Source organism: Carcharhinus amblyrhynchos, chromosome 15 (assembly GCF_965287045.1).
Source record: "Carcharhinus amblyrhynchos chromosome 15, sCarAmb.v2.hapA, whole genome shotgun sequence".
NCBI lineage: Eukaryota > Metazoa > Chordata > Chondrichthyes > Carcharhiniformes > Carcharhinidae > Carcharhinus > Carcharhinus amblyrhynchos.
The window spans coordinates 41074951-41091192 of NC_137338.1; the positions used below are offsets into that span (position 1 = coordinate 41074951).

The 16242-nt window shown below is 39.6% G+C and overlaps 1 protein-coding gene across 1 annotated transcript in view; it reads right to left on the reverse strand.

Moving 5' to 3' along the window:
• The window catches only part of epha6 (eph receptor A6), a 635583-nt gene that overhangs the window by 266330 nt on the left and 353011 nt on the right, over window positions 1-16242 (reverse strand). Inside the window, exon 5 of the mRNA XM_080203887.1 lies at window positions 4136-4471. Coding sequence (XP_080060013.1) covers window positions 4136-4471 — 336 coding nt within the window. The remainder of the gene's footprint in view (window positions 1-4135; window positions 4472-16242) is intronic.

A 16242-nucleotide genomic window follows, 5' to 3' on the forward strand; every position in this document is an offset into this window, starting at 1 on the left:
CTCATCACAGTGAATTGCTACTCCAAATGGATAGAAGTCAGACAACTGCAGAGTCCCACTTCCGAGGTTGTGATTACATCAGTGAAGGAGATATTTGTAGCACATGGAATCCCAAACCTTTTATTTTAAGCAATGGATTATAGTTTGTCAACAAAAACTTTAAATAGTTCACAGTGTCACATAGATTTGTCCATGGTATCACATCACCAAGATATCCTTAAGTTTGAAAGAGGAGTGTGTACAGTGAAAGCATTGCTGAATAAGAACAATGACATTCAACTAGCACTTCTGAGGTGCTGTTCAACTCTACTCCAAAATGGCTGAGCACTATGTCTCCTCATGGGAAGAGGACATAGAACTGAACTCCTTACTCTCCATAAACATTCATGGCACAAATCTAGGCTGATGATTTGGACAAACTGAAAGAGAGGACAAATACCAATGAGGAACTATAAAAATTGCCACAAGTGTTACAGACAGGAAGGGTATTAATTTAACCAGTCTTGATTTCTCCTCTCACTACCCATCCATAAACAAAAAGCTGCCTTGATTTTTGATTTCACCACCTTTTTCCCAACACTTCCATTTGGAGTGCTCCAATCTTCTGTTAATAGCCCAAAACAAACTTGAGTAAAGGCAAAATAAGAGTGTTAGTTTATTTCACAGATGCATACAGTATCTGCCCCTTTTGTGCCCATACAACAAAAGAGGGATCAGACAAAGAAAGAAATGCAGGGCAAGATCATTATAGAAATAACAGTTATGGTTTCACATCAGTCCAGAGTCAAAAGTCCAATGGTGCATTTCTTCAGCGGGTAGCAGCCTGGCTTCCACAAGTTCTAGCAGCTTTGAGGAGGTCATGTGACATACTTCCCATTTCATCTCCTGGGTTTTGGACAAGGAATGTATTTTTGCAGTATTAATTGGGGGAGTTTGGGTGAAACTCTTAAAATCCCACCCGAGGCCAATGGCGAATTCTATCCTGCGAACCTCGCCCGCCCAGATCCCGGGGCAGACGTGCCAGTAAAATTCCGGTCACCATCTCTGTTGGCTAGAGCTCTGCTGTAGATATGTTAAGAGTGTTGGAGCATCTCCTTGAATTTGATTTTCTGCAGACACAAGGGGGTATTAGTACCTTTCTAAAGATAATAAGATTTCTGCTCGTTCTGAAGATTAGAAACTCCTATGGAATGGATCATGGCTAGTTAGTCATGTCAGGGTAACGCATTTGTCTACTTTAAAGGAAACTAATAATTTTACAAAGTAGACAGACTGATGTAGATATATATTTTGCTTCCTGAACAAGGCATGCAACCTGCCAGACCTCAAATCAGAAGAGCTAATTTGGATCCAAGACCAAGCTTGTTATGGGTAAGTGGTGAAGAGTAACCACATCCACAGTTCCACCTTTTCCAAGTAGAACATGAGATGGTGAGACAGAATAGTTGTGCTCTGGTTGCCAAACAGAAGCAACTTTCTATCCCAAGGAAGCAGTGATCTAATCAATCAAGTGGGCCAGACGTACTGCACTCATCCACCAGTCTAGATGAAAACTGGACTGATGAACCTGAGTCCTCTGCTAATTACCCTCCAGAGTCTGACAGACCATCCACAGAACTCAAACCCCCAATCCCCTCCAAAGCAGAAATTGACCCATTCAGGCCAACTTATGAAACCTCCACAGCGTGTGTCCTTATGTTAAAAAGAGGAAAGAAGGGTACCTAAGAGAGAAAAAAAACACCTGCAATGCACAAGATTTAAAGTTGTGGCTTGTTTGATCTTCGCAATATAGGAATGGAAGTCAGAGACATGGGGGAGATGTAGATCAAGACATAACTTTAACTGTGTAATATGCTCATCCAATACTGTATACATCACCATAGTGACACAGCATCACATGTTTTGCTCTGTCAGGCAGCCTTGTGAAAGATGTAGACAGCATTGTAAGATCTGTCTCAATAAAGCATCTTGTTTTATTGACCTCTGCAGGTACTGCAATATTCTACATTAGACTAACTATGCCAAGAATATTATCACAAGGACTTGCACTACAAATCCAGGGATGAAAAATATATCTCAATCATCAATAACTTTTAGCAATTTCACTCGATAATTTTGCAATTATCACAGCTGACATCATGCACGTGGTCGCTTCAAGCTCTCAAACAGAGTAACAAGGTTTCAAAATGATTTAAAAGAAAAATGATACTTGCTTTTGGACCAAAGTATAATGATCATTGAAGTTTATTTACTGTGGCCTATAATATCAAACAAAATGATTTACTTATAATCTTATAAACCACTCGCGTGTATCTATACTTATTTCCTGGGAAGCTGAACATTTTATGAACACAGAAGGAAAAGGCTAGCAACAAGACAGTAAAAACTTGCATTTATGTAGCACCTAACCGCACGCAAATTCTTCATACTAAGAGAGCTGTTATTTTTAAGTCTAGTCACTGTTCTGTAGGTTAGTATGGCAGACAATGGTCACTCAGCAATTTTTACCACAAATTAAATGAGCGATCTGTTTTTTGTTCACTTGCAATTGGTTGAGGGACCAATATTGGCCAGGCAATGGGAAGAATTTCCTTCTTTTCTTTGAATAGTACCTTACAATCCATTGTATTCACTTGACTTTGGTTTGGCATCATCTCTGAAAGGCAGCATTCTCTAAATACTGTACTCCCTTGGTACTGCTCTGAACACTAAGCGTGTGCGCAAGTGTATGATGACATTTGAACCCACAGTCTTCTAACTCAGAGTTGGGAGGCAGCGGGGAGAAGAGGAGTATTACAACCGAGTCAAACTGATAATGCGAGAAAGAGCAAAAGAAAAACAACCTGATACTAGAAATACAAATCTCACTGGCGAACAATCTGGAAATCTATAGGTTAACACTGTCTACCAAGAATGATCTGGAGATGCTGGCATTTGACTAGGGTGGGCACAGTAAGAAGTCTCACTACACCAGGTTAAAGTTCAACAGATTTATGTGGAATCATGAGCTTTTAGAGTACTGCTCCTTCATCAGGTGAGTGACTCACCTGATGAAGGAACAGCATTCCAAAAGCTCGTGATACCAAATAAATCTGTTAGACTTTAATCTGGTGTTGTAAGACTTCTTACAGAGTCTACCAAGAATGATAGGGTAGGTTAACTCCTGACTTAAATAAATCTTTTTGTTTACAATTAGATAGTATCTATTAATAGAAGGCAGAAATATCCTGAATTTACTACTTGGTAATGATGTAATGTTAAAAAAGATTTGGCTTTCATAACTATAGGAAGTCCTAAAACACTTTATAGCCACTAAAATACTCTAGTCACTCATACAATGTAGGAAATGCAGTAGGCAATTTGTGTAAATAGGCTCCCAGAAACCACAGTGCGATAATGATCAGATAATGATGTAGATTGAGGGATGAATATTTGCTAGAACACCGGGGATAACTTCCCTGCTCTTTCTTGAAATAGATCCATGTAAGCTTTTCTGTCTGCCTGACAGGACACACAAAGCTTTGGTTTAAAGTCTCAGCCAAAAGACAACACCTCTGCCAGTGCAGTCCACCCTCAGTCATGCACTGGGGGTGTCAGTCTTGATTTTTGTGCTCAAGCAAAAATCAAGGCTGCTTGACTTGGGACTTGAATCCACAACCTTCTAACTCAAAGGCAGGAGTGCTACCCACTGAGCTATGGCTGATGCAGGATATATTTTAGAGTTATATATTATAGGATCAATCACTTTTATAGAAGCAGCAGGGATAATTGTCTCCAAATGTTTTACTTTTGAAGTTATGCCCAGCTGTCCTGTTTGGAATCAGATGCAGCTTCACCACATGAAACATTCGTAGTGGTTACATTACAACAATCAATTCTGATATTACTTTGCAACTCAATTATTCATGAATTACGCAGTTTGCCACGCAATCGGCATTTTGCAATTCAATAGTTAGCATGTAGTCTCAATTTCTTTCTTTGAGGGTTAAACCATCAGGCTAGAGCAACACCCAGCATCTAGCAAAACCCATGCCAGTTTTTGCTATGGGGATAAAAACAGCGGCCACAGCATTGCAAAGTGACCATTAGTATTAGAACTAATGCTACAATGGGATAGAAAGAAAAAGAGGCTTACCGGCTTGATTAGTGATGATGGTGAGAATAGCAAACTGCCTGGGAACCATACTCTCACTGGAGACCCCATTCACTGATTCAATTTCAAATGTGTAGTTCATGTGGGCAAGAAAGTCAACAACAGTCACTGAAGTATTTGTCAGGCCTGTATTGCGAGGTAAGAAACGCATGCCTCCTCCACAGAGTGAGCACTTCTTCGGACCCAAGCCACACATCTTACAGATGACATTGTAGGTGAGATCTTTCCGTCCCCCTGTGTCGACTGGTGGACTCCACTCCAGAATTAGCGATGAGTCATTAATGTTGAAAATGACATTTCGAGGGGTGGAAGGTGGTCCTAAAGGTAGAAAAGCAACACAGTGTGTTAAAGCTATTTTCATATCTATCCTTTTCTTGTCAATTCCATTGAGATCAAATCAATTGACTGATGACCTCCATGTTGTCAGAATGCTTTAGGACTGTGGCTGAATAATATCTAATAAGACTTGGAGACTATCGGCTCATTTTGTACTTGTAAATCGCACGGAGGATGTAATATTAAAGTTCCAAAAGAGATCTGGTATTATGTTAAATGCTTGAGCGCTTCTGTTAGTGAGATCACGAATCCTACATTTTGAGACAAAGATGTGCCAAAGCAGTTTTCATCCACAATTTCTTTTTGCGGTTTCAAAGCACAGCTGAAACCGTGCTTTCACGGAAGACTTGTATGGACTGAGTGAATGGAAGGATCAATTAGCAGTCCAAGTTGGTGCAGGAGCGTGGTGACTTCTTGTGAGCTATGCCTAGCATACCCTCTGATTCTATCTTTCACTCTTGTTCTATGATTTTAAAACTCTACTCTAATTCTTATAAACTCTCTAACAATGCTCTCATTCAATAAGTTGGTCTTTATCTACAACCTAGCTCTGACTATAACACTACATTCTACTTGTTCTCCTTTCCTCCTCTATGTACAATATGCTTTGTCTGTTTGGCACGCAAGAAAAATTACTTTTCACTGTATACTAATACATGTGACAATAATAAATCAAATCAAATCAGTGTCTCTCTTGAGTCTCTCTTGATGTACATATTTCAGCCCATTAGCAGCAATGGGTCATGTCTGCACTATTGCCCAAGTCAGTAAAAACAGGCAAAGGAGAAAAGATACAATTGTTTACACAAATTCAAATGGAACAAATGCAATTTAAAACTGAGGAGTGGAGTGGCTCACTTCCTTCAGAAGTTTTTCTCTTTTACAGTTCAGAATTCAGTTCAATTCCAGGCCAGAAGGAAAAGCTCCTCCCCCTTTTACATTAATGATCTTGAAATGAAAGAAGTTTGCATAGTTTGAGTTCAGCTCCCTGTGGGACATTAGTCAAGAGAATAAAACATTCCTTCAATTAAGACTAATTGTTGCTAAAATTAGATCTTTATTTTTAACTACTTTGATACAAGAAGGTCAAGGTGCAGGAATGCTGCTCCCTGGAACCTTTACAATGGATTGAAATTAATAAGGTGCTTTACTGATGCAGGTTTTAAATCAAATATTCAGTGTGTCCTGTAAACAGACGTATTTGTGCACAAAACTGTGTCAAAGCAAACCACACACAGTGAAACTTGCACAAATTCAATCAGTAACAGTGTCTCCAATCCCATCAAGACCAAAATGATGAGACGCAGGTGCAGAGCAAAAGAAGAAATAAATTCTTGCCTGCATTAGTTTTGCAAGAAAACACCTGAAAAGAAGTTGTCGGGGTGAAATAGAAGAAATCCTTTCTCAGCAGGATACAAACAAATATAGCAATTTAATGCATTAGAATGCAAATATCGGGCTATTTCTTTGATCCACAAACAAATTTAGCGGCAATTATTTTCTGCTGATTTTCCTTTCAATTCCTTAGTGAGAATTGCTGATTTTTGTGTAAATCCTCTCTTATATTAAATTGATGCCAGTATATGGAGTGGATTCTTTCTCTTGCAAACATATGGAAAGTAGGAACGATTCTGTTTTGCAAGTGAACCAAGTAGCTAGCAGCTATTCACGAAGCATCCCCAGGAACTGAAGTAAATCTGTATATGCAGCCAATACTTCCAAATGTACCTTTTGGCCACCTGGCTATCCTGGCAACTGAGGCAACTATTTTTCCTTTGTTCCAACATCTAGTTTGCCAACAGAAGCGCAGAAAGCAATTTGCTAGTTTAGCTGAGTAGGTTTGCGTGTTCATATGTACTTGTATTTTCTTCTCATTCTGAATACAGTCAGAGAGCAGTGAATATCTGAGATCCAGCAGATTATGCTCTCTCCATGCTGTTCAGGTTTTTTTGCTCTTCTCTCTCACTCCCATTTTTGGTATCTGGATAGCGAGTGGCTAAGTCATACATCCTTGGGTCGCAGATGGCACATTTTGACTCACCCAGCTTACCACAACTTCTCCACTTGGTTAAGAAAATTCACAAGTTATAATTTAGGTGGACACTATATTATGTCATTTTTAAAAAAAACTAATGCACAATATGATGCTCATTGTCTTCATTTGCTGTTGAAATCCATATCCAGCCTTTTCTTATCTCTGGTGTGGAATTCTCCCATTTTCAGACCAAGTGTTGTGGCAGGTGCAGGAACAGGGAGTATTTCCACAGCAGTGGCTGGCGGGGAATCATGCTAGATATCTCAGTCGTGGCCTCATCAACTATGCACTGGGTGTTTCACGCCATATTCAGTGGCAGGGCAAGTCTGGATGCACACAGTCCACTGTTGTGCCTGGGTGCTATATTGATAAGGTGCCCAACATCACCGATTCAAACGTGATGCAAATGAGATTCACGCCAGCCTCTGGTGGGTATTCCAATCCACCATGGTGGATACCAGCAGAGGATCCTGCTATAAATTCACACCGACTTGAAATCAATTTCTGGGCCTCTTGCTATATTCTCCCACCATGGCTACTATCAAATATGCAGATGGGGGCTTGGGAGATTTCTGCCTCTCGCCATGACTCACTGCACGGCCTTGCCCTTCCTTGTCTCTGCAGCCTCCTGGAGTCCTTCAAGTATTTGCAACCTCTGCACTTCTCTAATTCTTACCCCTTGAACATCCCTGATTTTAGTTACTTCACTACTGGCAACTGTGCTTTCAAATGTCTTGAGCTTAAGATCTGGAATTACTACTTTAAATCTCTCCATCACTTTCAAATGTTCCTTAAAACCTCTCCCTATGAAAAAATATTTGGCCATTAGTCCTGATATCTACTTCTGCAGCTTGGTGTTAAAGATCTTTTTTATTGATGTCATTTGCGTTAAGCACATTGGGACATATTATAATGTTACATGTGCTGTATAAATGTAAGCTCTTATTGTTAAGAATTGTTAGAATGTGAAAATGTCAACCACAATTCACTGTTGAAACAGTCAATTTAAGCGAGAAGGAAATAGTTTCTTGATAAAGAGCAGCATAGGAAGCAAGCAGGGGATTCAAATTCCATTAAGTGGTTCATATGAAAAAAATACACTGTTCAAACTTAGATGATACAAACATCTATTCCAGGGTGGTAAAAATATTTGATTCTCTCCCTATATTGTCAGATGAGCAATAGGTAAATCTAGGTTGATTTCATTTGTATCCTGTTCAATGCAGCGTACAATACATTTATTACAGCATAGATAAAGTATAACCCATGGGCAGTTAGCCATGTTGCAACAGTATCTCAAGGTGAACTTACGTTTTAAGTGAAGACATTTGGCAGATAAACAGGACAAGAACACTCAGATTTCATTTGGAAAATTACACTCAAACTATCCCTTATCCAGATGTGTCACTGCAGAGTGCCTTACCAGCTGATCACCTTATGGATTAATGATGAGAAAAATCTATAAGTGTTTAATGAAAATGCAGTGTATAAATAGGCCAGTTGCCTGATTCATATTGCTATGATAGTATCAGAGAATAGTTAAGTAATACAAGTCAGGTAAGTCTCAGGTTTAATCCATAAACTAAGTTAGCTGAACTTGCTTGGGTGCACTAGGAGAACTACATCAGGAGAATCAGACCACGTTTCCATTTCTGATCACTGTCCAGCACTTTCACTATATTTAGACGTTTTGTGAAGTCAAAATTGAACTTGATTCTGATGCCCTTCTTTCAGAATTGTAAAGGTCTCATTAAAAGGTTTCACCCTTTCTTCTTTCAAGTGTAAATAGCAGCGTTGCTCAGGAGAAAAGGAACACATTGTATGTAGAACACAACAGCTGCTATGGCTCTGTTGATGTCAGTGTCATTGACAGGTATCAAGCAAGTCATGACCTAATCTATCGTCTGTCCTTGTCAGTATTTCTTTAGTACAGTTCTGAGGCTAAGGTGCTGTATCTCCATCTTCTCTTTGTTGTATCACTTACGCACTGCACTTAATATTTATAATCTCTTGGATTCTATTCTATTTCACTGAGTAAGTTCTTTCCTGTATTACACAATATATATAAAAAGCACCACTTTTGCAAATTGTAAGGGCATACATAGACAGAAATGTTCCTTTTCCAGATTTGTTTTAATCCTTTGCTGTTACTTGGTGGGATCAGATGCCATAGATGCAGGAATCTTTGCACAACCACCTTCCCAGTATTTTTTCTTCCTAAATTATAGGTGATGAGTATTTTTTTTTCTTTCTTTAATTTTTTGTTAAATGTTTATATACAAACATAATTGTGTTGGTTCATCTCTCTTGGCATTGCTTATAGTGTGTTAGAAAATGTGGTGAAAGCCAGTGACTAATGCACAGTGAGCTGAATACTTCTTTTTACTTGTTCTGGGAAAATAATGCTTTTCTTCTTGGCCATTGCTGCAAACAAACAAACATGTTCCCTCCCAAGTGCAGATAGGCAAACATCAAAACAATGAATAAAATTTTCCATGGATGCAAATTGGCTCTTTCATTTTGCGCTCCATGAATATAGTTAAAGATATTACTTATGAAAAACATTACAAAAATACAATTTTGAGAAAGAAAAATAATTAAGTGTACAAATAATGATTTAATATCCAAAATGCTGCAAGGCATTTTCTACTCTTAGACTTACTTTCCAATGTGAGGTCTGGAGCTTGTATTGGAAATGGGAACATCACCTTCAATTCTTTTGTGGTAATCTTACGTTTGTGAACTCACATAACCACCTCGCTGACAAATGGAAATCATCCATCACTACTTATTCTTCTATCATCTTGAACACCCTTAGCCGGTCTCCCTTCAATCTTCTTAGCTACTGTGAAAATAACCTAAATGTCTGTTTTCATCATTGTAAACTTTCAGAACTGGTAATACCTTGGTGAACAACAAGTGACATAAAAGGCTGAGTCAGGTGACTCCAGCGACCTTTAAAAATGTTGGGTAGAACGTGAATATGGAATTTCCAGCCACAGTTCTTCTGCATCTCATTTTTGCTGACAGACGAAAAAGAGGAGGGCACGAGTTATGCAGGTGGTAAATCCAAAATTGACAGAATCATCTGAGCTGGTGCCAAGTTCAAACAGAGTACTTTTTCACTATTCCAAGGATCTTAACTGCAGTGTGTATGTCATGAATTTAAGGAGTACATGTAAACATTCTTGCAGGGTGTGTAACATCTGCTAATATGTAATGATCTTAAGTTATTTAAATAACTAGCCCTTTAAGCATGCAAAAAGGGTACAGCTCTCAGTTGGACTTAGAAACAAATATGATTGCTGGACTGGTTATTGAGAGTACATCTGGTGTAGCTGAGAAAAAAAAATTACCACCAGTATCTGCGGTTTCAGTAGAGTTCATTTTAGACATTTCCCAAGGGCAGCTTTTATAACTAAGGTAATAATGAAAAATCCAAAAGCACATCTCAGTGGGGGAGTTGGCAAGGGGTTAGTTCTGAGTTCACATTATAACTGGCAGATTAAAGAAGCTATTAGAGTATTAGTTGATTTTGGTTTGAGTACTGAAAACAAGTTTGTTTCTTTTTATAATAGATTGATCAATTGAGGAGATTTTTAATAGTTTTCATTTCAGTTTTTGTCTCTGTATCACTTGTTAGATTGTTAGACTTTGATTAGATTGTTTGAAGTTTATGTTTTTTTAATGTTTTTGATTTTTTGTTTCATCCCCACATGGTTCCTGAGATTTCCTCAGAGTCATTACTGGGTGAATGGCTATGAAGGTGGCAATAGAGAGCATGGGTTGCCACGGAATTGGAATGGGGGAATAAATTGGCAGCATAAGTTGGAATAGAGGGGGTCTGACTGTGGATGGGTCTGAGGACTGGAAGGCATAACAGTTTTTAAAATAACTGGGACAATGTTCTAGAGAACCATGGCAGGCCTTATAATCAGCCCGACTTGGCACTCAATCTCTCCTGTGGCCACCTCTGCTTCTGGGATGGGGGGGAGGGGAGGGGGTGGTGGCACATAATTCATTCACAGCTCCACTTGCCTGGTGCAAAGACCGTTCGTGATGGGGTACTTTAAATTGAGCTGAGTTTGATAGTATCCCAGAGGATAAAACTGTGCACATTTATGATGGTGGGTTATTCAAAAATGGTATAGGTTTCCTCCTGTTCCCATCAGTTTTATCCAATATTGGGATAACAGCATACTGACAGAACATGCAGCTCAGACTGATAGTACAAATTTGTGTTTCTCAAGGGGAAACAATTTACACAGCAGCAAAATTGGGTGTCCATTGACAGTATCAATAAGGTCCTTAATTTTCACAGGTATTTTGAAACCATTTCCGATGCCCAAACCACCAGCTTTTGAATTGTATTTTTAATGTGAGTGCATGCTTTGTGGTACTGGAATGCCAACTTGTTGTGGAGGTATTTCATATTACAAAAGGATATCATCAGATGAACTGGAAATAGTATGTGTATTGATTGGTAACTCAATAAATTTCGAGGGCAGCAATTTAAGATCATCAACAAGAGATCAAAACGGTTTGGAGAATTTTTATTGCTCAGAGGGTTGTCAGGATAATGAAAGGGGAGAGGTCTGATGAAGGAATATAAAAATAACCTGGAAAACTGTTGTGTTCTTCTATCATCTCTGCGTGGTGCATTTCAAACCGATGTACTTATTCAGCTAACATAAAGTGTTATGTTTCTGCAGGATGCCACCATCTGTCTACTTGAGTAGAAAATTAATAGTCTGCTAAAGAATGGAGTCAGAGTGGGCATCAACAGCTGCTTTGAAGGCACAGAAGCAAGATTCATTTCCAACATACGCAACTGCAAAATTAAGCTAAAGTTTAAAGTTTAGTTTATTAGTGTCACAAGTAGGTTTAACACTGCAATGAAGTTACTGTGAAAATCCCCTGTGAAAATATGAGAACATGAGGGAAAGTTACTTTTCAATATTTAGTTACTTGGCATACAAGAATGTGTTTGTTAATATACAAGAAAACATGATCCTAAAGAAAGAATTTGATGTTGCAGAATAGGAACCTAAATGTTATTGTGGCTATGTTTTATCCCTATGCAATGGTAAAGGAAATGAGCTTTAGTTGCAAAGTAATTGCAGTGTTTACTGGCACTAAAATGATTTTGAAAGAACACATATATCCTGGGGTATGAAAGCAGATCACGACATAAGCAACAGTCCAAAAGCATTTACAATTGCACTTGTCCTTTGCAAGACCAGAACTTGTTCAAACACAGCCCAAGTAAAAATTATAAGTTGTCACTACTTTATAATAGTTACATTGGATAATCTGTCAAAATCCAGAATCTCTCCCTACCATAGAGGTGAAGCATTATCTCTTGTGTTCATTGTTGGTCTCTGACTATAAAGGAATGCTTCTGGCTTCTGTATGAAATAATACATGCCAAGTGATGGATGCCTAAGCTTTAGTGGTAACATTCCCTGTTTTAAGGCACTGCAGATGATTTTATAAAATGTTCAAAATGTAGTTTTGTTACTCTGAATAAATAATAAAAATGGAGAATAAATTGGAAGCTTTCTGATGGGAATCTAATAGATGGGATTTTCCGCGCAACCCATTGCATGTGCAGCAGAGGCAACCTGCCATTGGCTAATGGCGGGATCTTCTGGTTCTGCCACCGTCGACGGGGTTTCTCTTTGAATGCACCCCTCGCTTCTGGAAAACTTGCAGCACAGGTGCACTGCTGGTGGAACTGGAAAATCCTGCTGGTGTGAACAGCCAGAAAGTTTCAGCCCGTAGGCGTTAAACTTAATTATACCTGTCTTTACCAAGGAAGATGCTGGTTCGATCACAGTGAGAGAGGAGGTAGTTCACACACTTAATAAAGAGGTGATATTGGATAAGCTGTCTGTACTGTCTGTTGATGTTGCACCTGGATTGACTGAGAGGCATCTAAGGATATTGAAGAAAGTGAAAATGGGAATGCTGGAAGCATTGGCCATAATTTTCCAATCTTCCTTACAGTCAGGGTGGAGCTAGAGGACTGGACAATGAGAAGTGTTGCATTATTGTTCAAAAACAGATGTAAAAATAAACCCAGCAACTAAACATTAGTCAGTTAATCTTGGTGGTAAGAAAGCTTTTCGAAAAATAAGTTGTAATAAGATGAATACTCACTTGGGCAAATGTGAATTAATTAAGAGGGTCCAGCACATATTTGTTGAGGGCTAACTGTGTTTAACAAATTTGCTTGAGATTATTAAGGTAACAGAGAGGATTGATAAAGGTAATGCTGTTGATGTGGTATAGATACATTTTTAAAAGGCATTTGATAAATTGTCACACAACAGAATTTGAGAAAAGTTAGAGTTCATGGAATACAAGGAATAGTAGCAACATAGAACATTACAGCGCAGTACAGGCCCTTCGACCCTCGATGTTGCACCGACCAGTGGAGCCAATCTAATGACCCTCTAACCTAAACTATTCCAATGTTATCCATATGCCTATCCGCTGACCATTTGAACGCCCTTAAAGTTGGCGAGTCCGCAACTGCTGCAGGTAGGGCATTCCACGCCCTTACTACCCCCTCTGAGTAAAGAACCTACTTCTGACATCCGTCCTATAATTACCACCCCTTAATTTATAGCTATGTCCCCTCATGTTAGCCGTCACCATCCGAGGAAAAAGGGTCTCACTATCCACCCTATCTAACCCTCCGATCATCTAGTATGTCTCAATTAGGTCACCTCTCAACCTTTTCTTTCTAACAAAAACAACCTCAAGTCTCTCAGCCTTACTTTTCCACCATACCAGGCAACCTCCTGGTAAACCTCCTCTGCACCCTTTCCAATGCCTCCACATCCTTCTTATAATGCGGCGACCAGAACTGTACCAGAACATAGATACAAAATTGGCTGAGTGACAGGAAACAAAGCATAATGCTAAATAGCAAGGCTCAGGAGAAAGGGTTGCACAAAATGCGAAACATCGGGCTCAACTCAAGGCTTTTGCTTTACTGGCAGCATTATCCCTGTGTAGGCAACGATAGCCACAGTTGAGTTTACATCCCAACTTTGAAACCTGCCCACTGTCCCTTATTCAACAGAGCTCCTGGGCACAGCTTCCTAAATGGTTGCCTCTAGGAAAAGCTGTCCGATAGGCACACCAGTGCCAGAGCACTCCCTCTGTATGTCTTAGCAAGTCACCCAGCTGGGTACATAAGAAAATTGCATGGCCTCCACCTTCTTCTGCAAGGGTGCACATATGTCATGACTCCCCCCCACCACCACCCCACCCCCCCCAACTGCCTAACCTCCCCCCACCAGTCTACACTGTCCTCTTCACAGTTTACAACACTTCCAAGTTTTGTATCATCCACAACCTTTGAAATTGACCCCTGCATACCAAAATCTAGAACATTAATATATATGAAGAAAAGCAAGGGACCCAATACTGCCCCCATGGGAACTCCACTACAACTTGGGATTTAACTTTACGTTGACTGCCAACTTTTTCTCATTATCCCTCTTAGCTTCTGTAATGTGCTTTTACACCTCCCCTCAGAACCTTCTGTATTCCTCTTGGTTCTCAATAGTATTTTCCACCTGACATCTGTCATTAACATACTTTTTCTTCCTTATCTTAATTTCTATTTCCTTTTTCATCCATTTTGAGGAAAAGGAATGTAAGTAATATTTACAAAGTAGTGGAGAAAGTGAGCAAAGAGATGTCTTGAGACTGGGAAACAAAAAAGATTTAGGCAGGTTCCTGCACAGATCACAGGTAAGGGTGAAAAGATCAGTCACATTTTTCTCAAAGCTTGCTCTTCGTTGTCGAAGTTCAAGTAAAATAGTCTCCAAACCATGAGTGATTTAAGCGGAGTCAGGACCTGAAAATGGTCCCAGCTCATCATTCTTTTCTAAGTCTGGGAGAAGAGAAAAATGCAGGTTGCATAGTAACCCGCTTCTGACCTCTACTTCCATATGAATTCTGCTGAGGCTAATTCAGAGGGAGCACCACCAGAGGTGAGAACAAGTTCAGTGTGAGTTAAACTCAACTCCTTAGCTCAGTCCAACTTTTCTCACTTCCCTGGTGACCAGAATCTGGGGCCTTAGTCTATCTGCCTTTGTAGCCCTGCTTAAGCAAAAAGGCAAAAAAATGTTTTATTATTTAGTTCTGCTGCATGCCATTTCTATTAATTTCTGACTTTATAAAATTATCTACTTATGGCTGTAATATTGATTTATTTCTTGTTCAGCATTTTTTAAGTTTTCTTCAAACCTTAACTTTGTTTGAAATCCATCTTGAATGTGTCAAACCAGATCTCGGGCAGCTGCTGCTGGGTTTTTTTGCTGAGGGGGTACGAGAGACTGGCAATAAATCTGGTTGCTTTTTCAAGGGCTGGCAAAAGTGACTATCTGTGCTCCAACAGAAATAGGAAGTGTTGGAAATGCTCACCACATCTGGCAGCATCTGCACAGTGATAAACAATGGTCGGTGAGTCTTCATCAGAAATCATGCAGATCGTGGAATCTGTTTCTCTCTCCACTGATGCTGCTTGCCTGGCTGAGTATTTCCAGCATTTCTTAATTTATACTTTAGATTTCTTGCATCTACAGTACTTTGCTCTCCTATTGTATGCTCCATGCTGGGCATTTGTAAGTGTGGGTAAAATATTTATCACACAATGCAAAGTGTAATTTTTCTGTTAACAAAGCCCACTGGTGTGAATAGAAATAGCACATTATTACAGGTAAAGTAGTTGGTGCTAATTTACTGGAAGGTTTCACCATTTGTAAACTTGGAAGTGAAACCAGGAGTCATGCGCCAAATGAATATGTTAATTGAAGATTCTTTCATCTGTACCAGGCATTGTTGTTCATGGTACACTAAGAAATATGTGTGTGCGCTAAGTTAGAAATCTGTGGAGATTGCAACATTTAAGGTATCAATTCAAGGTTCCAATGTTTGTTACATATATTGCTGCCTCGTAATAAGGGCATAACCTTCTGAGTTCATAAGTTCATGAGATATAGGAGCAGAGTTAAACCATTTGGCCCATTCAGTCTGCTCCACCATTCGATCATGGCTGATATGCTCCTCATCCTTATTTTTCTGCCTTCTCCGCATAACGCTTCAACCCATTACCAATTAAAAATCTGTCTAACTCCTCCTTAAATTTGCTCACTGTCCCAGCATCCACTGCACTTTGGGGTAGAGCATTCCACAGATGCACAACCCTACATGTTGTGGTGGGTTACCAGATCAGGTCAAGGATCATTGAATAGGCAGTTTTGTTTAATCTAAGAGAAAAGTCCCAAACAAGGTAAGGAAGAGATCTCAGTTCTGTTAAAAAGCATGAAAAGGGCTGCACTTTGCAGACTTGAGAGAAGCCTGGACAATCTATAAAGACAGTGAAGGTTGGTGACTCTGTGCTGTGGGTTAATGGGGCAGAAGTACCCCTTTTGGAGCAGTGCAGTTCTGTTTGCCGTGACCGCAGAGCTGAAAGTGTGCTCCTGAGCTAGTGTTTGAGTGTACTCAGAAATCCAGGGGAATGGAATCTTGGGAGATGAGATTGAAACCCTGTGAGGTGGGCCTTTGTTGAAGTTGTCCAATTGGGGGTGGCATTTGGAGAGAATTCCAGGATGAGATCTTTGAATGTGGAGATTGGAAACTCATGTGAAAAAGACAAAGTTCAGTGAGATCGGTTGCTGCACATTGCAATTAACAA